General features: G+C 38.6%; 1 protein-coding gene and 1 long non-coding RNA gene across 2 annotated transcripts in view; both read right to left on the minus strand.

The window, feature by feature from the left end:
* Positions 1-25,431, minus strand: part of alk (ALK receptor tyrosine kinase) — a 459,469-nt gene that overhangs the window by 260,520 nt on the left and 173,518 nt on the right. Inside the window, exon 2 of the mRNA XM_042500800.2 lies at positions 11,123-11,233. Within this exon, the coding sequence (XP_042356734.2) occupies positions 11,123-11,233 (111 nt within the window). The remainder of the gene's footprint in view (positions 1-11,122; positions 11,234-25,431) is intronic.
* Positions 24,999-25,431, minus strand: part of LOC148187487 (uncharacterized) — a 31,086-nt gene continuing 30,653 nt past the window's right edge. The window contains exon 4 of the long non-coding RNA XR_015778613.1: positions 24,999-25,242. This is a non-coding gene — a long non-coding RNA (uncharacterized LOC148187487). The remainder of the gene's footprint in view (positions 25,243-25,431) is intronic.

Below are 25,431 nucleotides of genomic sequence, written 5' to 3' on the forward strand. Positions count from 1 at the left end.
GAATGTTCCAAACCATTACCAATTTGATGGTTTCCCATTGTTCCAGTCAATAGCAACTCCGAGCCATTGTAAGCAGCAGCAGTATAAATTCCTGTCAGAAAATTCTGCTAATGTGGTCACTGAGTCTCCATTTAAGACAGACGTCTCTTTTTCAAATTTATCCTACACGCTAAATTATCTAAGCACATGCGCAAGTACACTCTTAGAAATAAAGATGCTCACTGGAACTGTACAGGGTTCTCTGGCTTGTCCCGATAGGAAAAACCCTTTTTTAGTTACTGGTAGAATCACCCAGAACTCTTTTAGAGGTTTCCACTGAGATCCCAACATAAAGGGTTATATTACTTAAGTTTGAAGTGTGACCACATCCTACTGATTGGAAAAAATGCAACAAGTCAAGTGAAAAATCATCAGGCAATAAAGAGCATGCAGTGGTTTCAGTCATAGTTGGTTCTTGGTATAGGTGGTTTTGGGTAAAAATAACATAATCAATGTTGTGTAAAGCCCTTCATTGATGACACATCCTTAATTTCAATAGTTCCACGCAAAAACAATTTGGTTGATTGCACCAATGTTTCAAGAACTCTGAATGGAACCAGTTCAATAACCGGAGATAATTTGGTGGAAACAGGACATCTGGTGGTTCTATCAAGAACCTTTTAACCTTCTAATGGTGTTAACAGGAACCCACCCAGGGAGCTCTACAGAAAACACTTTTATATTCCAAAGGTTTCATCCATGGACTGTATGTAAAGATGGACAACATGACAGTTCCCCAAAAGTGTAACTTTTCAATCTTGATCGCCCCCCGGAGTCTGTCTGCAGTATCACTCATAAAGCCCGCCCCTCCATGTTAGTGAATGGGACAAAGGCTAAACTAAAAACTGCACAACAAATACATTTTTCTCAAAGAAGAGTTTCTGTCACTGAAGGTAGGTCTCATTGCCCTGATGTTTGTTCAATAGTTTGTTTTTATGATAAGTCAGGTTTAAATGAGTTATTAAATTCTATAAAAAGGGGATTTTCCACCATGATTGACAGCTATGACAGCCAACCCATAAGTTCACATTCAATAGAGCTACTCTCAATGGCATCACCAGTACAAGATGGCAGCAATGGTATCCAGTATATTTAAGCCTCACTTAAGCATAGCATGGGTAAGATGGGGTGCATGGTCCATCTCTATATGCAGTTTATGGTTTCATCTAGAACCCGCCCAGAGTGGATCTAAAAATTAACCACATTATCTATAGATATCTCTCCCAATAATCATGGTTTTGGATTAACACGTAAGCCTGGGGCCAAAAGGAACCAAGTCCAGCAACTTCATGCTTCATGAGGCTCCTAAAGGGTTGGAGCAGTTCTGGTCCCGCATAACCCACAATAGACACAGTAACATTTTTAGTGGATGGAGATTTGAAATCACTAATATAAAAGCCATTACTATTTCAATGGTGCAGAAGAGCTGGGAACTGAAATTTAGTTTCAAATTATAACCAAGTAAGAAATGTCAAGCACTAGGTAACCGTAAAACAGAAATAAATAAATAAATAATTATAATATTGACAGACCAGGTGGTATTTTATGGCATGAAGTTATAGTAAATATATAAACTATGGCAGAACAAATGAATTGATTAGGGATGTCAGATACAGCTACAGTTAAAAGTATACTTTGTAACAAGGGTAAACATTTGAATAATTTAGAGTAAAGATCTTTTAACAGCATTCTTAAATAACTCTTTCTTCCAAAAAGGGTTATTGGCGTAAAAGAAAGTTCTAAATAGAAACCTTAATGCTAACTAGAAACCTTAGTTCTAAATAGAAACCTTAGTCTTACAAATGACCCTTTCTTTGAAAAGGATTCTGGGTAAATGGTTCTGGGTAATACCTCAGCCCTTCAGGAAGAACCCTTTCAGAACCCTTATTTCTAAGAGTGTAGAAAAGCATCTGTGGCTAGAGTGACTTCAGCAGTGTAGACAGCAATCAGCTGCTACCCATGAAACACAGCGAGAGGGTGTGCTGGATCTTGTTAGAAAACTTTTTCCCTCCGTGACTTTGTTTGCTGCTTGTCTTGTTAACATTAACTGTGCATGTTAGATTCCAAAAAGAGCAGATGTTTCCATTAATTTCATTATTTTGCATTTTTTATCATTGCATTCCTGATACATTTAAAGTAGCTGTCAGACATAATCTCTCAGTTAGTGGAAACTATGTGAGACTAATGCTGTAATATTAATGAGACCTTCGTGTTTGAAGAATGCAAGCAAGACACAGAGGATTGGTGTTAAAGATTTGCTGTCTTCTCTGTTCTATTAATGCTGCGGTATTTGAATTTCTAATGGCCCTTGGATATGACATTAAACAATGGCATTAAATCTGTGCTCCCTGTCTTCCCAGTACATGAATATTATCAAAAGGTTAAGAACCTAAAGGTATAATATAATATAATATAACAGCAGGATTTTCCCGAAAAAAAAAAAAACAATGTCCCAGCCCCCCAATGTATCATTTCATACAAAAATAATCCCTCTCAATCATCATTAATAACCCACTACAAGTGTGTGTTGGTGTATTTATCTGCAGAGACCCTGCTTTCGGTCTGTTTTTTCTTATGTTCTCCTATCTCTTGCTTTGTTCAGGACGTTCATGGGTAAAGCGTGCAGGGGAGGTCGGGAATTTATAAAAAGGTAACAATCAGGTGCCAGATCATAAGAAGCTTGCATCCAAAAGAAAGTGGACACAGCAATGAAAACATGCAAATATGGAGAGTGAATCTGAGGTTAACTTTTATTTTACTTTATTTTTTTTTTACTTTCTCTGGCAGTATAGTTTACAAAGAGTAGCGAATAATTCCTGCTCCCTATACCAGGGCTTTACATTGACCCATGGCCAAAAGTTACTCTTTGGCCAGGAGATATGGCGGGTAGGTGGACCCCCGTGGCTTCTAAGTGTTATCAGGTCTCTCCTGAGAATGAGACTGCATGTCTCCATTATGCCACCATGTCGCTTGTCGCTCTGTATTTAAGGTATGATTGTAGAATGGGGGGACAGAGTAACCTGGCTTTAAGCTATGCCTGGAGACAGTAACAGCACCGAAAATATTCTAACTTATGACCTACTAGGTTATACATTGCGTTGTAGCATAAAGCACAAAGTTTTATATATTTATACTTTACACAATCAGCTCATTATACATATTTATAATTCTAATATTTAACATACTAGTGCAATTTGTTTTATTATTACTGTATTTCTAGTTTATGTTTGTAACTTTGTGCTGGTGCTTTTTTTCTACTTTCTATAATTCTCTATGTCTGGCATCACAGTGACTGCAATAAACAACTAAATCCCCCCTGGGGATCAATGAAGTATTTTTGATTCTGATTGTGATTATCTTTTAGTTTCACCTTTTCCCCACAGAGCTAGCAAAATAAATATAATTTTTACACATTTTATATACATATTTATATATTTTAATGATGTTTTTATTCTCCCTCTATCAACTATATATGAAAATAAAAAAGTAAAGACAGATTCTGAACTTAATGTATTTAAAAGATATTTCCTTTTATTCATTTAATTTATTTTTTTATTCAGATACACTTAAGGAGGACTGTGTTAAGTTGTGTGAAATTGTCTCCTCTGTAGGCTATTGTTTTTACATAAGTGTTTATTGGAGCCATCAAAAATGTTCTTCAGCCACCAAATACTGTACAATGGTTAGGGGCCAGTGCCTCGATATAGGCTACCTTTAAAAAGATGACCCTTTTTTTTCTTATTTGTTTAAACTCACACATGCAAACAAATGCTCATGGGCACTTGAGTCAAGCCGTCCTGGCTGCACAACATGAAAATGCTGCGCAAATGAAACAATGTGCGCTCTGGCAGGGGTTGGAAGTGCTGAATGATGCGACTCCAGGAGGATGCCATATTTAAGCACCTGCACCACTGCTCTATCTTTTATACCTCCCCCCACCTTTGCAAATGTGTTTTATTCCACTGCTGTGTCTCATTACACAAGAACAGCACTACCAGCTGAGTGAGGCAGATGTTCTATTGTAGAGCACGGCAACTCCTCAAGTGGCTAGCATCCATCTGAGTGCCTCTGTTACAGCTGGCAGCCACAGCTGAACCAGGACAATCTATCTCGATGAGGAGAATGGGTCTGGAGCGAGAGAGGTGGCGTATGGAGGGGTTATGCTAAACAGAATATGGCAACGGGCTACAGTGCTGATAATCCCCAAGGGGGATACACACTGTAGATGGGAGGCAGGTCAGAGGGCTCTGACATGACTGACACACAGCGGCAATGCAGCTTACCCGCACTGAAATGCAAATATGGACGATGGCTTACCCTCTAGCCCCTGTAGCTAAAGGCTGTTAATGGAAGCGGTAGGGTGGGAGGGAGCGAGGGGGAGTATGGTGGCGTGTGTCCAGTCGGTCTGTGTTGGCTTTTGAGGTAGGAAATGATGCCAGGGGACAGCAGATGCTGTAGGGACAGCTGAGATCTATCACCGCAGCCTAAAGCCACGTTCACTGTGCCATGTTGCTAAGACCCGTCCTCTCAAAAACTTTTTTTTCTCAGCGTCCTCTAAAGCTGGAACACAATGTAAAACCACCAAATCTGGGTTTCTTTCAAAACTACTGGAAGAAAGCGAAGATTAATAAAAGAACTGACCCAAAAATTAGAAAATTACCTGAAAATTGGTTAAAAAAATCTAAAACCTAAATAATAATAATAATATCATAAATAAATAATAAATAAATGACCCAGAAAGTGTGTTTTTTTTAAATAATTCAGTTTAACTAATTTTAAATATGTATATGTGTATATGTATTAAATATGCTATTAATGTTTTTTTCTTAGACATTTTCCCCTAGCTTTTTTTTAAATACTCTATTTTTTCAAATAATCTAAATAATCTAATTTCTAAATCTACCATTTCTTTTGCAATTTGTAGAACATTTCTAGTTGTTAATTGTGCTTTCCCCCATGTTTTTGAAAACAGAAGTGTCTATGAGCACCACAACAAAAGTCACGTTGCTTCAGGTTTCACAGGGTTAAAAGCTCCTTCAAGAAGTATGAAGCATCAAAATGTTCTCACTATGATGAGCTTGTTTTACTTTGGCTTGAGGAAACATTTGGTCCACATATGTAAAGAAATACAAGGCACAAATATGCCCACACGTATGTTAGAATGCAATGACATATAAAATATTGTACATGGAAAACATTCAATTTTTTTCTTATGTTCAGTCAACATTCTGGGAAATTGCACATTTGTGGTAATGGCCATTTAATTTGTTTCTCTGCACTGTGCCATTATTCATCTGGAGTGTTTGCAGTCATCTGGCTTTTACTGCCCAGATGTGATCCTTCCTGCTCCAGCCACCCACATCACACTCACTTCACTAATCACCATACTGGAAAAAAACAAAAAAAACCTCAAATCTTCTCTTCTGGTTCGCTAACATTCTAGAGATGACAGGTCAGAGCTGTCGTCATATGAAATTACAGAAAATGTACTCAGCTGACGGATTGATTGATTGAAAAATCGTGGGGTGATCCGTTGTCTAACTGACACCAATTACAGTGAGGTCCACTGCAGGCTGTCACAGCCACAGGCAGCTGAAGCAAGGTCCCAGGGTTCCACATTCAAGGATGTGTTTCATAAACAGTTGGGTGACAGTTTGGTGCTGGCGGGACTGAATCATCACTTACAGGGTGACCTCCCACCCTGCAAGAGGGTGCAAAAGGGCAAAAAAAATCACGCTGGAGCTGTCGCCACCAAGTGATGGGAATGGGCTTGGAGAGCCTGACATGACACGGATGCACACATGCGCCTCTGGGCTCACTGACTGCGATGCTCGTACCCTGGGCTGGAACGCTGGGCTATCACTTTTCTTTTTTCTTTATTACCCACTTAGACTGCTTTTCTTTTAATGTCAATAATATAATATTGTAATATATCAATCTCAACCATATATCAACCATACACATGTTGTATGCAATATATATATATATATATATTAGGGCCGGGACTCGATTAAAAAAATTAATCTAATTAATCAGAGGCTTTGTAATTAATTAATCGAAATTAATCGCATTTTAATCGCATATAAATATTTGGCCAGAGAACAGTGAGGAGCAATTTATTTTTCCAAATGAATTTGAGTATACCATTGAATAATGACTGAATACATAAGCTTAAGCAACAAAACATTGTTTTTTTTTTTTTTCTAGGCCAACAGACCAGTGCAATTTTTCTAAACACAATACTTAAGTTTCAAGTATATTCAGAACCCTGACTATTAGAGGCCGTAACACACTTTTAACAGCTACAGCAACACTTTTGATCTAATCAAATTCAATTTCAGTCCTCTCCAAGTACTCTCTCAGTACTCTTTCTAAATAACCTTGGACAAAACAATAAGTTAAACAGTTCAACAAAAAGTGCAAGTTGCAACAACAACATAATAAATAGTTCAACATAAAGTGTACCAGTTAAAATAAAATAAAGTGCCAGTGATTGATCCCTCCTATTCTTCCAGTATCCTGATGAAAAATAAAATCTCTAAGATACCTCTAAGATTATCCACCTCTAAGATTATCCACCACCTACCGTCATGAACGGTAGGTGGTGCGCTAGTATAATCGGTCCCCCGGAAACTCATCAAGTGAGAAAGGTTCCGCGGTGCAAAAATTGGTGTGATTAAAATGCGTTAATTTTTTTAACGCATTAATTTTTGTGTAATTAATTAATCGTGATTAACGTGTTAAAGTCCCGGCCCTAATATATATAGCACTAATATATTATATATAATATATAATATATTAGTGCTGGGCCGTTAACGGCGTTAACGTGCTGCGTTAACGTGGGATTCTTATCGCGCGATAAGCAAATTATCGCGCGATAAACTATTCACTAAGTTGGGTCTATACAGTGAGCAAGGCACCAATTTCACTTTGTTGTTTAAGCGCGGATGTATACCTGGTCGAATTACGCGGAGGGGGCGTGAACAAGGTGGAAGCTGGTCTGCCTGAGTGACTGGTGGAAAAAGGAGAAGCAGAGACTGGAGCCGTGTCACAAAGCTACTGACTGTTAATGATCTTCTTCATGACCTCTAATGTAGGCCCACAGTTCAATTAGGGTCATGTTATCAGAGGCTGCGCCCTCTGCTGTTCATTCCAGTTAGCAGGAAAAAGCTTTTTCCACATGGAGACAGAACCTGTGTTCCTAAATGTCTGTGTTTAACAAAATAAAAAAAAGTTAAACACCAAAGTAAATCTTATGGAACATTATTTTTCTTTACCAAGTATTATAGTAGAACAGCTTTCTCAAGCAGTTTGTGATGCATTTTCATCATTTAGATAGATAGATATTATTTTGAATGTCTTTGGCAAAATTCAAATCTACAATTTTAATCTAGATTAATCTAGATTAACTACAGGATTGCAGTGAGATTAATCTAGATTAAAAAAATTAATCTATGCCCAGCACTAATATATACATATATACATATACATATATACATATATACATATATACATATATATATATATATATATATATATATAATATGCAACAAAATATGAAAAACAAATATCTTGCCTCTGTCACAAGTGTTTAATAACCATATTTGAGGGATCATTGCATTTTATAGATGTACAGATAGATGTATATATGTATAGATAGACAGATGCATAGATGCAAATATATCTAAACATACATAGATGGATAGAATATTGGCAGATCAATATCTTGACTTTTAACTCCCTAATATTGGTATTGGCATGAGAGCCCCAAGAGCCCAGTAGTGGTCAAATCTACTGTTAATCCTTCAACATTATATTTACATTAAGAAAGACACATGGAATCTTAATGCTAGTCATGGAAAGTAACCAAGAGCATTTACTTAAGTACAATTAGTTACTTGTACTTGAGTATTTCAGTTTTTTACTACTATACTTCTACTTCACAAGATACTAAAGTGAAATATAGTATTTTTTTCCGTCATTACAATTATCTGACAGTCAAAGTTACTAGTTAGTTTGTTACTAGTTACACTGTTTCAACACGAGAGCCATTAACGGCTTCAGTTATCTATCTATGCTGTCGTCAAAGCATCAGACTACATGCAGAAAAACATAGACCTCACTAAAGACAGGAGCTGCTGGTCTACCTCTGCCTTGATCAGTTAGTTTGTTTGTATTAATGTACAACTTTGGTGAATCATAACTAACTCTTTTAAATGCCAAAGTCTTTAATAACACAAATAAACTAGATAACAGAGGCAGAAGTAGACCAGCAGCTCCTGTCTTTCGTGAGGTAAAACTACTGTTTTTCTTAATGTAGTCTCGCTTTGAAGAGAGCTACATAACGGCTTCATTTTTCTGTAGGAAATCGCTGTCTGGTGTACACTTTAAGTGATGCTGTTTTTTTTAGGTGGCTACATTATATTTTGTTGCCGACCCCATCCACAGCTTAGCTTCTTTGTCAGACTCCAGCCTGCTTCTCCAAACTGGGGGCGTAACAACGTACATGTACTGTTTGTAATACACTGAAAAGTACCCTGTACAACTCTTCTTCAGAAAATCTGAAGTAACCCTTCAAAGTAAAAGATCCGAGCAATTCTTCCATCGCTGGTCAATACAAACTACCCACTTAAATGCGTCTTGCAAAATATGGCTGATTAATGCAGGTACCGGAGACACTGATCCTCACCAATGAGATGCATGAAAAACCTCAGAATCCTTAACCAGAATCCTAATTCCAAAGTTAAAATTATTACTAATATCAATTCTGTGCACACAACACTAAACTGAATGTGCAACTGGTAATAGAGGAAGCGGCAGCTTGTTATTATGCAAAGATAATTATATTTAGTACGTTTTAGAAGCTGAGCAAAAGCACTAACACAAATGTTTAATAGTTTTACAAACTTTAGTAAAGTGCTTGTGATTGTATCCGTGACATATGGCTGCATCAGCGGCTAAAAGTCAAGTCAGATTAGTAAACTGTGAGCGAACATTCAGTGTAATCCCACAGCAACCGCCCACTTGAGTACATCTTTTCTTAGCATGAACGTGGCTTTAAAACTTAGTATTCTGTTAAAAATGTATATGGCACACATCAGAGGGACGGCTCTCCGATGCTCTCAGGGGTTTTATAAGTCAGGATCCATATTAGAAGCAAATAAATGATGAATATTGTAATTTCAAAAAAAAAACAGCAGATCCTCAACGATATCATCTGCTGTTTTTCACACCTCACTCTAGTTTTAGTTATAGAGGATTAACGTATTATCTCTCCCACTCTCCCACTTTGTTTGGCTTTTAAAGTTGATTGAATATGCAATATCTGTTCTTGTTTTTCATTCAGCTTCAGAGGACTAAATGTTTTTTTTTCAACAATTGAAAAAATTGTTTTTAATGCCTGAAATTATACGAAAGAAAAACTTTTATTATTTGACATGACTATCTAATATTTTAGCCAAACTTTGCCACAATTTTAAATTGCATTTTTAAAAGACTCTTTTTTTGTTAAATAAAAGTTTTATATATTTATATTTTATATTTAAATTCATCTAAATGGAGTCTGCCTCAAAGACCTGACTTGACTTTGTTGTTGGAGTGTTTCTTCCATTTGTTACCGTCATATTTTTGCATCTGAGGTTCAGTTTTGTTTTGTTTTACAACTGTATTACCTTTATTTACAACATGAAAAGGGAACACTGTGGGAATTTCAGACGTAACGTGGACAAAAAAGAATTTTAAGCAAGTCATCAGCAGGAATGCCTGATAACTTTTTTCCATTGACCATTCAAAATAATAATATTGATTAGTTAAAATAAAACTATCAAAATGAAAGTTATTTTTAAAATTTCAAAATATTATTCTTATTCTATAAAAATACTGTTGCATTTCTTAATGTCACAACTGACTGACAAATGTGCCAACAAGCCCCACTCACATTTGACCCAACTTTATGATCAAATTCTGCCAGCTACCATCACTCGTCACAGACTTTCAGATCTCATATCAAAGTGTAGCTGATACCTTTGTCTATTAACTAGAAGCAACACATTTCCAACATCTATCTAACAGTGTTATAAATCAGTTAGTCCACAAACCACTTTTTTTCTTACTTTTTATACTATAAAAGTGAAATGGTACCCTCATCAAAATGTTAGTGACTTTAGATGTTTTAACATAATAGGTGAGTGCAGGTGAAAAAAACAAACATTTTAAAATTACATTTTTGCTTCCGTGACTTTCAAAGGACGAGAAAAAAGCTGCGTGCCAACCAAACCCAGTCTCCCTGTACTTTATATCTGAACTTGTTAATTTGACTGAATAGATTGGAGACTGAAGGCAGCAATTCAAAAACAACAAACAAAATTGATTTTTATGTAGAATTAATGATTTTATAATTGGATTAATCATAGTTGTATTTTTGTGCGGAATTACCCAATCCTGTTTTCTTTTTTGCCCTCATTGTGATTATTTTATCTTTTTCTTTGCTTTCAGTTTTTTATCATTACTTTTAAAATTTGCATAGCTCTACATTAAAATAACTTTGAATATTCTCATAAACACAGTGTTTTATTAACTACAATAAATCTGTTTTTTTTAGCTTTCCAACAACTATAGCAGAATATACTGGATCATTTCATGACACACTGGATGTAGGCCTACAATATACACTATTTTCACATGCTTATTTTAGAGGGGGCCAGTAAAGAAAAAGAAAAGTCATAATGTATTCCTGATGTAGTTTATTACTTTTACCACTGTAATCGACCTGATTCCCCACAGAGAGTCCTTCTGACCAATGCTTTAAGCTCTGTTGCGGTTTCCAGATGTGTGTGTAATGGAAACTAGAATTTGTATTTATCTGGGTCCTTGACTGGTTCACAAAAAGGCTGACCAACAGAAACCCAGTTTTGTGACGGTGCCAGTGCTGATGGTAGAGGGCAGGCGGGACAGAGACATTTATGTGTGCTGATGGAGAGCTGATGCCAGGTGTCACGGCCAATTGGGAGCAAAGGATCTTTGGAGGACAGAGGCGCCTTAGCCTGTCCGTCTGTGTGAGGAGAGCCGACAATGTCTGACTTACCTGACATGGGCACAGAGTTGTTGGGAAAGCTCAGGTCGTCCTCGGCTACCCAGGAGAAGCTCCAGTACCCTCTAGGAATGCCAGCAGCAGCTCTACCAGCCAACGGCTCACCTGCAAAAGCAGCAAATCCACATCTTACTTTCAGAGCACACGTTGCAGTGACCTGAAGAGACCTGAAAAGAACTATTAAAATGTTAAGGCATTCAATGAAATAACGATTACTCCTTGCTGGGTTTATTTGGGCTGAATGGGTACCATTGATTTGGCTTCCATGCTGAGGTCCCATTAATTTGATAGTCAAACTCACTCATGGCTTCACGAGCCTTATCGTCCAGCCCAATCGCCAGAAGCAAATGTTGGCATTGTGCTTTTCTGAAAACCACTAATTTTGCACATTTCATATGTATCATATTAATGTTTCTAAAGTGAGGAAGTGAATAAGCTGGCCATGTTACACCTTGGTAAGATGCCCGCCAAGCTGCCAAGCATCGCAAAGCACTGTTTGAGACCAACAAACCACACAGCCTTTTGATTTTCAATGACCTGTTGCTGTGTTTCCAGCTGCTTTTTGCCACCAAATGTGGGTGTGTTTTAGCGAAGAGTTTTTCTGTTTCCCATAGCTTTCTTTTTCACCTAGTGTGGGTGTTTTTTAGCCACCTGTTGCTAACTAGTTGCTGCACTTTTTTAATGACCCATTGCTGCGTCTCCAGCAGCTATTTTGCTACTAAACATGGGTGTTTGCTTTTTTTTTTTGTTGTTGTTTTTTTTTTTAGCATACCACTGTTGTCTTTCCAGCAGTGACAGTGCCACAAAAGGCAGCTGTTTTTACCAACATCACTGCATTCCTAGCTGTGATGTTGAAATGTAAAGAAATCACAAGTTTCATCCTATCCACTAGGGGTGAGGGGGAAAATTGCTACATTGTAGTATTGCGATATTTTGCTTTTGCAATACAGAAGTGAAGCATCTATTTTTAAAAATCATATAAATAATTGCTTTTGGAAATACAAATTAAACTTTTTGTAGCCTAATAGAAAAACTAAACAGAAGCATCTTGCTGCAATAAAAATAACTGAAGTGAGATGAACAGCCTGAAAATGTTATCTTATTGGATAAAACATATTGAGAAAGGTTTAGATGGAGACATCTATTGCAATTGCAATAATACTGTATCATAACTTAAGCATCATGATATATTCACACACCGTGGAGCCTCTGGTGATTCCCACCCCCCAGTATATGCTATATGATAACATACAAATTGATTCTGATGATTGGGTTTTATCACCTGTAAATGTTATGTGATGTCAGAGTAATGTATGTTCTGTACTATTTAGTGCTGTCCAGAAAAATAAAGAATTGCAAAAAAAAAATAAATAAATAATTGAGAACAACATCAACTTCAGCATTTCCAAGTCAATGTAACACAGCGATGGCACTGAAGATTAATAGCTGAAAAACTTGAGCAGTGACATCGTGAACTTGAGTTATGGTTTTAAAAAAAGTCCCAGGGCCTGTATGAATTGGTTATTGGATATCGATAGACTGCATAATTACCCGAGGACAAGTTTGCCCAATTTTGTTTGACTCTGGCCTCACCTTCTAAACTCAAGACTAATTGTCACAAGATTGAACAGAAGTCTGTTACTGTAAAGCAGATGCAACAACTTTCTCTTAAACTTCTGTACCCCCACACTGCCATCACACACACACACACACACACACACACACACACACACACACACACACACACACACACACACACCATCTTTCTTACTTTGTCCTTAGTCCATGGATAATTGCTACAGTCACAGACCAATACACCACTGCTTAGGAAGGAGGCTTCTACATAAATCCTGCAGTCATTTTAAATGAGCCTTAAAGAGCAATTAATTGCAAACGCTGCCTTTCATGGTATTGACCAGAGCACATTGTGGTTTTGGCAAAAGAAGGCACACGCCATTCATACTTTGTTGTTCATTGGTATGACTTCCACTCATACACAGCAGATGACCTGAAAATGGTTCTTGTTTTTATTTAACAGCCCTTTCCATTAATCAGTGTCAGAATTATTTTAGATAAAATTCAGCATTTTTCACACTAGGTATTGGCATACTGTTTCAAAAAAGATATAGTTTTATGGGGTTATTATCCAAGGACTTAAACTTTATTTTCCACCCTCTGCTAGCAATTAATTTCTTAGTCTCTTATGTCTGCTTTACCAAAGCGGAGCAGAGATCTATGCCGACTTTTCCGCTGAGATATGCAAATGCTCCAAGCAAGCCTATATGCATGCTAAAGCGTCGACTTGCACAACTGATACATGTCAATTCTACAATGCTTAAAATATTCATACAGTGGTTGTTTTGATGTAGGTACCAACACCTAGATCCTTCTAGGTGTGAAGAAGAATGTGAGTTAATTAGCATGTAAGTAAGTAAGCCCGGTATGAGAAAGAACTCTTTAACCTTTTCTAAAGGGTGGCTGTCTGCTTTGGGCATTAAACAAACTGTGATGTGAAATGACATCTCAATGTTTACAGCTTTGAGCTGTATATGACATTCAAAGCATAACTATAGCGCTATATGCTATGTAGAGATTCAATGGAGTGACGTCATCCTGTGCAGAGAATGAAGTCACGCTACCTTTATGTATGCCGTTATAAGAGCTTCTCCTTTTTTATCTTTTTGGGAGCCAGTCAGGTGGCGCATGCATAACTGATACAATTCCAGGTGTGCGTATCCCCCAGGTTAGCTTATTGCAGCCACTCTGCACCCATACTGCAGTTAATGCTGATAACTCCGTCCACTATTACCTCTGTCAGCACCGCTGTTGTTAGCCCCATTTGCTCTGCCGACATTATCACCTTTATGTTGAGAACCCTGTGCAGACTCTAAAATATGCCCTGCATTCATGTGATACTGAGAATAGGAAATGAATTGGAAAAATGAGTGCTGGACTAAGACCATTCGAAGAGTTGGGAAAAAGTTTCACACAGGAGTTGCCAAGTTGATGTGATATATGTGATATACATTAGTTGCTAGCCTTGATTAGTTAGGAAAGTTATTTAATTAGCATTAGTAATCTATAGTAATGTTTTATTAGTTTTAGGGGATGTCATGGTGCAGAAACAAGTCTGGGAAAAAAACACTTAGTTTAATACTTTTCATACTTAAAGGCTTTAAAGTTAAGTCAGTTCAATTCAACTTCGCTTCGGTCTTTAAAGCCCAATATCACAAATCCCAATTTGCCTCAGAGTTCTTTACAGCATAAAACTTCAAACTCTTGTCAACATCTTGCTTAAATAATCTGAGCAATAAAATACAACACAACCTCTTTGTAGCGTCCTTTTTGTTTCACATTATGACTTGAAGCTTATGAACACACAAAAGTCAGAAGAAGGACCTCCCAACTCAGGAAATGGGACCATCGGAGAAGCATGTGAATATATGCTCTGAATGACGCTAGAAACAAAGCAATGTGTTAACAAGATCACAGAAGTGTCAAGCAAAAATATTACTCTAATTTGCCAATAAGAGTGGATAATGCAACAGCAAATTGTCATGACTGTGCCGATGTATCACGGCTATAAAAAAAGATCTTAACCAAAAGAGAAGGGAACAAAATAAAGGACTTATTACAGTGTCAAGAGACCGGTATCAATAATTGCCAACTGGTACAACCAAAGCATAAGAAAAGGAATTAACTGTGCAATAGTACTTAGTAGCCCCTTCCTCAGTCTAAAAATGAGCTGTTTCAGTTCGTGAAAGCAGGCTATAAGTCATAGGCCTGGACGAGCCTTCAAAAGGTAGACATCACCTCATGCTTGTTTCCTCACTGATGGCCCGGAGAGAGGAACAGAGTCTGGCTCGTACAGAGGGCCTGGATTAGGGGTCAACAGCTGTTGCTGCAGGGGTAACTGGCCGGCTGGTGGGATACTGCATGAGTTGGCAGGCTGTTGAGAGAGCTGGCTGGCTGGTCAGCTGCCTGGGAGCTCTACCTGCTGATTGGTTGAAGAGCTTTCAAACTTGGAAAGCCTCTGAGGGAGCTGACTGGATGTTGTGAGATCTGGCTAGCTTTCTGAATGACTGACAGCTGGGTCTGGAAAAGCTGGCTGGCTGAGTGGCTTTCACAGTAGAGGATATCACAGGAGCGGCATCTGATATAACCAGGTCGAAAAGGCCTGAGGCAAACATGAGCCTCAACATGAAGCGCTTTATTTCGGCTACCGGTCAATCAGTCTATGTAGCAAACCTCCCCTACTAAATAAAATAATTAAACTGTCAATGCAAGCAGTCAAAAATGAGTCTAACAAGGTCACTAGCGCACCCTCAAATGGTGAGGACATCATACATCTTAAGGGAGTTCAGTGAAGAACCATCTTTGCATTACAAAGGAGTGGGTAGGGGTGTTTAAGGTGTCTGAGCAGGATGTGTCTCCTGGTGATGCTATTTTTGGACATCCGCAACTGGGAGGAGACACCAGGGCAGACCCAGAACATGCTGGAGGGAAGTCAGAGCCTACTGTATCTTGGGCGGCCTGGAAACACAACAGAAGACCCCAGAAAGAGCTGGAGGAGGATGCTAGAAAGGACGACTTCCACGTTACCTGGCTTTGCCCACTACCGATTTAATGTAAACACAGAGCGGAAGAGAGATTTGCATTTAAATTGGATTTGTCATTTTGTTATGAAGTCTCACTGTTGACAAACAGTCAAACAAAACTAGAATTATCGCCTTGCAGTTGTATTCCTCCGCCAACCAGTTAAGTCGCAGTTCACATCCATGTCTGTCCAGATTCATCTGTAGCCATGACAGTAGACAATAATTCAGATATGGATGTTGTTGAAAAGAAGCCGCAAATTCTTGATGCGTCACACACATCTTCTACCCAACAGCATAGAAGATCAATACAATCAACACAGTTTCAAGATGGATATCCAAGATTAGTGTCACATTTTCAGTATCTGACCAAATGTCTCCTCTTCTGTTACTGATTAATGACGTTGAGAAATGGTGTGTTTTTGCAGAACATTATAGTGTTGTAGTGAAGATGACCTTTCAAATTAGGGATATGAAATGTCATCAGTTATCATTTTATCCAAGTAGACATTTTTCTAAAATGTGTCATAATTAGCGTATTAATTCTTGACTTATGGTCAAAAATGTGTTTTATGAGTACAGATGGACCTTTAACCACCAACAACAAATCAGTTCATTCTTTAGTCCAAGTGGACGTTTGTGCCAAATTTAAAGAAATCCCCTCAAGATGATCTTGAGACATAGAATTCATGCGAATGAGTCAGATGCACTGTCACAGTGACCTTTACCTTTAATCACCAAAATCTATTTCATTTAATCGCTGAGTCCAAGTGGAAGTTTGTGCCAAATTTGAGGGACTTCCTTAAATGTGTTCTTGAGATACTGAGTTCATGAGAATTAGAAATAATTAGAAAGACCTTAGAAAGGTCCCAGTGACTTTGACCTTTGACTAACATAATCTAATCAGTTCATTGAGTTTGAGTGGAAATTTGTGTCAAATTTGAGTAAATTCCCTTACTCATGTTCACAAGAAGAGAAGACACACAGAGAGACATACTGAAAAGCTAAAAGCATAATACCTCTGGACATGGATGTCTCCAGGCAGAGGCATGAAAGACAATTGGCAAGTAACTGCAGTTTAATTTTTGCCAGAACTTATACATGAGCTGTGCAGGTAAGTAAATGGACATAGCGAGTTACCTTTAAACCAAAACAACCTTAATGTTCACCAGAGTGATATAAACTTTACATATAACAAACCCTGGGAGAGTGAATTTGATGAATCTCACTGCTGAGTTAGTTTTTGAAAGTCTGTTGATGTCTTCAGCTCTTACTTGGTGCTGCCAACACTACAGGCCATCAGGAACGAAATATGTAGAAAACAGCCAACACAGCTTTACATCAATTCATACAATGATGATTGAACAAATGACTTGCAGGCAGTGATTCACTTTCATATATGACATATCAGCACTACTGTGCAGCCTGCCATTAGAATAACGCTATAAACGCTATTTAATTTAATGTTCTGCATATAAAAGTGAATGTAAAATGTGCAAATGAGAAGATTCTTCTTATTGGGCTGAATTTCCTTTGACGGTCTTTGATAACAGTGGGAATAATTGTGACGTAAAATAAAGCCCTTCTCTGATCCAAGTTTTCTTTCACAAACTGATTCCAAATGTGGCAAAATTCCAATCAGAATATTCAAAGCTAAGCCAGACCTGAAATCTCAGTTGTGGCCAAGTGATACAATTTGAGCTCCAGCTAACTACAAAATAGTAATAATGGAATTTTCTTTTATTGGGGTATCATTTTTAAATAATAAAGAAATTGGTGTGGTGGATTTTTGTTTCTACAGCTGAAACTTATTTATTCATCAAATCACAGCTCTGAATCTGAAGCTGAGCTCATTTTTTGGGAAAGCTTCATAAATCAGGGCAGGTGCAACTTTAATTAAGCTTTCTTTTCCATGCTTAATCTAAAAAGATAGCATGCCAACACAACTTTATACAGAGATTTGTTTTCCCTTGTGCCTTTAATAATTTATTGGTTTGGTTTTTGCTGTTGGGTACCAATGAAAATCCTTTTGCTGTGATAATGTTGTTTAAAATGTAGTCATGGAAAGCACTACATTTGACAACCTGGTCCTCCACGCAAGTATGTGCATAACAAACACACATACTCCTGTGCACATAGTCAGTCGCCCATGTGCAATTCGCCACAACAGCGGAGAGTTAACTCAGCTCAGTGAACAGTCTAATTCTGTCCCACCCACACTCTGAAATCCTTCAAATGCTTAGTGGATTAATCAATGAGGCTTGACTCAACCTGTCACTTAAACATGACTGTGCACGGACATGCTGTACATCTCTCTCAGTCTGTTTCTGTCTCTCAATCACTCTCAATCACTCAAATGTCAACAAATTTTGTTTTAGTAAAAGTAGAGTGGATAGTTCCTGCAAAAATCCTTAGAAATATAGGACACTGAAGCACAAGGGGGAGACATATAGGACAATGTGCAAGGCAGGGGAACCTTTCAGAAGGGACAGTACTATACATGATGTATGTGGTGCTTGTGGGCTTTGTTTCACACTGGTGCAATGATCCAGAAATGAGCCAATTACCCATGAAAAGATGTGGGAGGGTGAATGTACAGGTAGGGGATCTGTAGGTCTCAGTAAGACCAGGCAACTGGTGTGGTCGTCTGGACTCGGATGGATTCCGACATAATTGCAGTTTGAACAGGTGTTTTTTTAATATGTATGTCTTGCTGGGTTAGAAGATAAAGCTTAAAGGGGTAGCTCAGATTTTTTGAAGCGGGGTTGTTGGGGGTAATTACCCATAGACAGAACATTAGTTGTCAGTTGACACATCCCCAGTTTGGAGAGGCAGGCTTGAGTCTAACATGGAAGTTACTGCTGTGGATGGGGCCCAGCAACAAAATGTATTTTAACCACCTTAAGCAAAAAGTCCTACCTAAAATAAAAAAAGAATATCCGTTTAAGTGAACCCTTTATGTAGGGTAATTTTGCTGCTTTACCTTAATGTCAGATAGTAATTTCCGCTCTCTTCAAAGCCAGACTACATCCCTGAACACTGGCTCCCACTGCATTCATCAGTTCATTTTTCTGTGTTATTGTGTGACTGTGGTGTCACGAAAGTCACAAAATAGCACAAACTAATCAATTCATCAAGGCAGCAATACCAGAAACTCTGATGTTAAGTGTGGTAAAATGTTGAGAGCACACATCTGAAGCAGTTAAGGGCTTCCCTGTTGAAACGTACTGTGTGATATAAAGGAGGTGAAAATACTCTTAACATGCCACACAATCAAACTGATACTGATCTCTTTTTTAGGTGCGACTGTTTTTAGGTGGCTAAAAAAGTTTTGCTGCAGAGCAGTACATTGCTTACCTTCCATGTGTGACTCAGTCCTGCTTATACAAACTGGTTGCGTGCAGTCTGACATCTGCACTATACAATAAACCGAATATGGATAGATACCTCAATCAAAGACAATCCCAAAAAATCCAAACTATCCCTTTAACAAAAGGCGTTAGGAAATGTGACAAAGCACAGTTGGAGTATCAAGCCATTACAGCTAATTAAAAGGGAAATGAGAAAGCCGCCCATTAACGCTTTTGCATTTTCATACTCCTCGGCCTCCTGCATCACAGTTGTCCTCTTCCTCTTGCCCCTTAATTAAAGATTTATCTTGGGATACATACATTACTGCCTAAATAAATCGATTACCTGTCCAGCTCAGTGACGCGTCATTAAATGCTCGTCAAAGTCTGCCAGCACCACATCAGGTAGCTGAGGCCAGGGATTGGCTGCTCTCTCTCTGCCACAAAAGACTGCATTGATTTCCATCAGAGGAGCCCTCATGTCCACTAAGCACTCTGACTTTCATTAAGACCTTCACAGAATTCCACACACGTTGTCAACCCCCCAAAACCTGCGTGTGTGTGTGTGTGTACACAGTCACACATCCACTTTTCTCCTGATCACACTTCTCACTGGAGACCCCCACCAACAGAGCGGTAACCAGTTCTCCAATTAAACAGTCTTTAAACAAGAGTGTGATGACAGTAAATAATTCATAAATGTCTCATCTGCATTAATAGAGGTGTCAAGTATTTCTAATTCCCAAAGTCTCATTCTAACAGCTAGCGTCCGAGGTTAAACAGGGTTAAATAGAGGAGGCAGATTTAAAGTGTTCCTGTTAATATGCCACCATCCACGCTTGTTGTTAGCTTTAAGAGGGGGATAAGTTGATTCTAAGAGGCTTTCTGCATTTGTCATAAGATGTTGCTACATGAATTTTTTTTTTTGGCATAAACCCCGACTTGTAAACAAGCGGGGATTTTGATTCAACTGTAGGTTGCAGCTTATTAACGGCAGTGCTGCCCGTAAACCCTGACTTAAGGCCTCCTATAGTGCAACATCCTCTCTGCGGGAAGAGGCTGCTGTATCTCCAAAAACCTCACCTCTGCTGTCACTGAGTTTTAAAAGCAAGTCAACAGCATGGATTAAAACCTGAAGAAAGCAGAAATGACTGACTGGATGAGCAATAATGGGGAAATTTTAGAACTTTTAAAAACAAATTTGATTCAGTCTAACACAATAGTTTAACATTTAAAGGGACGGTTCATCCCAAACTGAAAGCCTTAATATTTCTCTTTTTATCTGTAGATGGCACTCGGCTTGTGGTGTTCAAAGGGCAAAAAAATGCATTTGAAAACTTCAACAGCAATGTCTTTTTCCAGATATCATGACCCGGTTATTCAAGATAATCAGACCTTGTTGTGAGCAGTTTCATGGAGGAACTATTTTCTTTCTACCGAACTACAGCCATCAACTGTATCACTACACAGAAAGTGTCTGCATCTAGTCATGACAGAGAGGCTCATGCTAGTGACAGTGCAAAGTGTAAACATTAATGCCAATCCTTCTTGGCTGAGCTGTAAAGTTAGCTAGCTGTAGGCGAGCTAGCAGTAGACACATGCTTCTTTTCGCGTGGCGGGTGTAGTTCTCGATTTTCATGCCATCAAAAGTACAAATGCTCTTCTGTTAATAAAACTCATATGGAATGGCTGTATTAAGAGTGTTTTATACATAGTGGACAGCATGTACTGTCAAAGACCTGTTCAAGTGGTGAGGATAACATTACAGGACTGTAAACAGTAGCAATGGCAGAGAGAGACAGCAGGGAGAAAATAGAGTATTTCCACTAAGTGAATTCAGGGTGAATTTCCAGCAAGCCAGAATTGGTAATTGTTCCAACAGTGGACTAACTTACTAAATGACTAACGAGACTACGATGGTTTTGGTGAGTTTTATTTTGTTTCTGTTGAGTTTGAATGAAGAGTGTTTTTGGATAAGTTAACACAGCAATTAAGGTAATCTTAGGTGAGAGAGAGACTTGAACTCAGAAGGTGCATGGTTATTTTTCTCTATTTAGAGAAAATAAAATGAAGAAGAAAATGGTACAAAAATATGACCTTTATGATATTCTATTAATATTTTGTTTATTTTTTAGAGCCAATAGAGCTTGTGCAAGGGAGTGATCTCGCCAGTCGGGGAGAGTAGCTCTGCATACCATTATGCTCAAATACCGTATTGCTCGCTAAAGGGTCAGCGAGATATTAACCCTAGAAAGAAAGAAACTGTGTTTGGGACCGTGGTTAGTTAGCTAGCTATAGCAAACAATAGATACCATCCAAGCTTGGGTCCGACATAAAACTGCTCAGCATCTGTGAATTATCTTGAGTAAGCGGGTCATGATTTCTGGAAGGAAACATTGCTGTTGAGTTTTTCTTTTTTAAAGATTTTGGGGGCTTTTATGGCTTTAATTTACAGAAAAGCCTCAGCATGAAAGGAGCAGAAAGAGAGAGGGGATGACATGCAGCAAAGGGGCAAAGCCGGAATTGAATCCACGGCCTCTGCGGCGAGGACACAATCTCTGTACATGGGGTGCCTGCTGTATCCACTGAGCCACCAGGAGCCCCTGCTGTGGAGTTTTTCAAATGTATTCTTTTGGTGCTGTAAGCACTACAAGTTGAGTCCCATCTAGATCCATTATACTTGAGTGAAGGCAAACATTTCTACAGCTGATATCCCCAAGACTCAGCAACTCACACCAGAACAATTCAGACTGATAAACAGCACTACAGATAAGAGGAAAAATATGTAATTTTGAAATTAGGATAAACTATCCCTTTAAAAGTTCCCCTCTTGCTGAATAGAGGTCATGAATAGTGGCATATGAACTGTTTGCTTTAGATGTTAAACATGCAGCTCCTGTAAATGAGCCGCTAATGCAGTATACTTCGCAACGAGCCGACAGTTTCACAACATATGATGAAATACCAACTATGCCAAACACCATGCGCTGAGGCAGCATCACAGGAATGCCTTCTGACAGCACTTAAGATGCTCCCCTAAGTAATGCATGTTCATTTGACATGTGTACCCGGAACTCAGAGCAAGATCAAGCACTGTTTTGTCTCTCTAGGCGAACACCAAATAATTTTATCAAAGAAATGGATCATAAGGCTTCAGTCTGAAAGCATTATCTAGGGGAAGAAAGGGCTGCACGGTGACAATGAAGATGTCAACTGGGCTTCACTGATGCTCATTAAAGAAAATGATTTTGCTGTTGTACACTGATGCCTCTTTTTTTTCTTTGAGGCTTTGCTACGGCAGTCCGCTTTCAAACAAACAGCAACACCTATTAACGTCGCAGGCAGCCCAGCATTCACAAATAATGCATAAAAATGTCTTGTTCGCAGATACAGAGGGGCATCTAAAGTTGCAGAAAAACTTTCACGGCCTCATTTGCTATGCTCGGTAAAATAGTTTGTGGCCACAGGGTGTCTGATTTAATGATGGAAGCACTAATTTAATTAATTATGTAAGATGCTTACCCCTTTTATGTATATGTTTATTGTACACGGCCCACTGTGAGCTCCTGCATTTCCTGCTGCAGCAATGCAAGATGAGACCCCTCATATTAGTTTAGGCTCTAGCAGCACCACAGAGGCAAGATGGCTTTTGATGCACTGAGTCATACTCACAGTATGCTCAGAATTCTGTTTTCAGCCATCATGTAATGATGGTGGCTTCTAGCAGACCACTTATCCTTGTAAAGGCCAATGTGAAACTACAGCTGCTTTAACAAAGCCAACAGTTACCAAAGAGAGAGACAAACTGTCCAAAGGTACCGCATGAAGGGAGAGACACAGGTGCATGCCTGAGTTGTGAAAACAATAGAAAGTTTTAGCCGTTATAAAAGCCTGTGGATATTGAAGTCCTCTATTCTCAATCAGGGACAAGACAATTTCCCTCCAACTACGTGTAACTCTGACTATAGCTCACACAGGGTCTACATACAGTAAAGTTTCCTATGTAATGGCCGGTAAACAAAGTGCCTTTGGGGAAACTTTACTTCTTGAACCTGCTGTTTGAGCTAACACATAACAGAGCTCATCAAATCTTCCCTGACTTCAAAGTGTTTTGACCATGATGTACGGGTGTTTGTTTCATTACATCATCAAAGAGCCCACGGAGCAAGATCTGAGTTGGCCTTACTCAATGACTGAGGCATTGATTAGAAGCTCCTCTACTACCCACAAGACAACTAACACGATAGCGTGTGTGAGTATAATGAACTGGCTAGTTTGATATTTCATGCACATAAAGTATGAATCATTTATCAAAGAGCAAGTTTCAAAGCCCACTCTGTGCACAAGAGGTGATCATCATAAAGGTGAAATTCCTGCAGTTTTACCGACTGAGCTATTACCAATCTCTGGGGCACCGGATCACAAACACTTACACTATGAGAGTGAAAACAATATGGGGGTGAAATAACACAGACACCAGAACTTTTTTTTTAGCTATTGTTTTATGCATGCTAGAGTAAATATAGCAGCACTGCAGAACAATGCACCACTGCTCCGCTCTTTGCTCTGAGCTAGCTTTGGCCCATGCAGTGCTCATCACTACACAGTTTGTTTTTTGTGCAAATCTCCAAGCAACCAAATGTAGGATGAACTATGAACAAAACACACAGAATTATTCTCCTGGATGAGAAATGTTCAAGTCTATATTTCTTATTCAGTGCTCTGTCACTGTAAACTATATACATGAAACAGCTGAAGTGTCCCCAGTCTGACAGCCAAAGACAAACTCCATGATCTCTAATGTAACGCAATGAAACAAGTGATAAATATTTCCCTCAGTATGGGAATGGATGCTTCTAAAAGAATTCTTGATCATGATCACTGAAAATTTCACATCCTCAAACACATCACATGGGTTCAAAATCTAGCAGTCACACCATGCTGACCAAAAAAATATCCAAACACAACGGCAGCCTCCAGAAGTTTTCTCAGTGCTCATTATGTGACTAATTAAATCCAAATAATCATGAAAAATTCATTCAGCTGTGATCTGAACTGGGGTGATATATGAAGTGAGAGGCTGGTGCAGGGTGAGAAGGTGGGAGGGAAGGGTCAGGTAGCTGCAGGGCTGGAGTGGAAACGTGAGTAGATGGGTGCAGCAGCCCAGTCACCAGAACAGAAATTTAGGGATGTGTTGCATTTGTCCATTTCATTTTTGTCATATCGCATTTCTAAGTTGATATAGTTCCCATTACAAATACATGAGCTGATTTTGTCATTGGGAGGTGGAAGGTGTGAATCCTGAAACCAGATGTTTGTTTTTCAGAGGCAATGCACCATCTCCAGCTGATTGCGGCACCAAAATCCAGTATTTTAAGCTAAAACATGATCTTTTCAAACCACAACCAAGTGATTTTTGCATCTGACACAAACCACACGCTAACTAAAGTGTTGTTGAAATGTAAAGAAATATTAAGATATAAAGTTTGAACATATTCACATCATGGGTCTTCAACAAGGAATCCCCACTGTTTAATCTGTTTTGATTTTTTTTTTCATAAAATAAAAGAAACCCATTGATTTACTGCTCCATCTCTCTTTCAGCAAACACCCCTCTACCAAATAACGTACACTATTATCTGTGTCTGTTCGACTGATTAAGTCTTCATCTAGATCTGTCTTGGAATGGGTGGGATTTAAACCAGAAGTGGGTGGGGCTTAATCAGAAGTTAAAATTTTAAGTCTGAAATTTTTATGGGTTGCAACACTTTTTTTAACTATTCTAAGAAAAACCTTTGAATAAAGCCTCAGATCATTTTTTAACTCGAGGAAAATAACTATTTTGTTATCCAATTGAGGAGTTCGCTTCATCACGTGTAAAGATATTAACACATTTTACTCACATGATCCTTGTGTTTATATAAAGTTCACATCTGTACTAGTTTCATCCGAGTATTCAGCTTGACCCTGGCACAAATGTAACATTTCTATGGTTTGCAGAAACATACAATGCCAATATTTATTCTGACAATTGGGTTGAGGCTGTCAGGTGATATGGATAGAAGGGGATGTCCAAGGGCATCTGGTGAATGGACGGAAAATGGCATAAAAGGGCCCCGGGGGGGAATGGGAACGTGGCTGAAGAGATGCGTCTGATAGACAGTGACACCTATATAAAAGAAAAAGAAAAAGGTTCATGTTCAGTCATGCACAAAGAAGAAAGGTGTCAAGGGCAAAAGTGCAAAGAAAGTACCTCTAAAGATTGTGACATCCTGACAGGCTTTCTCACACTAACGAATATTAGAATACAAGTAAACAATAGCACCGTTAAGTATAATCATTGTTTATTTGCACCAGA

Source organism: Plectropomus leopardus, chromosome 14 (genome assembly GCF_026936395.1).
Source record: "Plectropomus leopardus strain MGB_pleo_1.0 chromosome 14, ASM2693639v1, whole genome shotgun sequence".
In the NCBI taxonomy this organism is placed as follows: Eukaryota; Metazoa; Chordata; class Actinopteri; order Perciformes; family Serranidae; genus Plectropomus; species Plectropomus leopardus.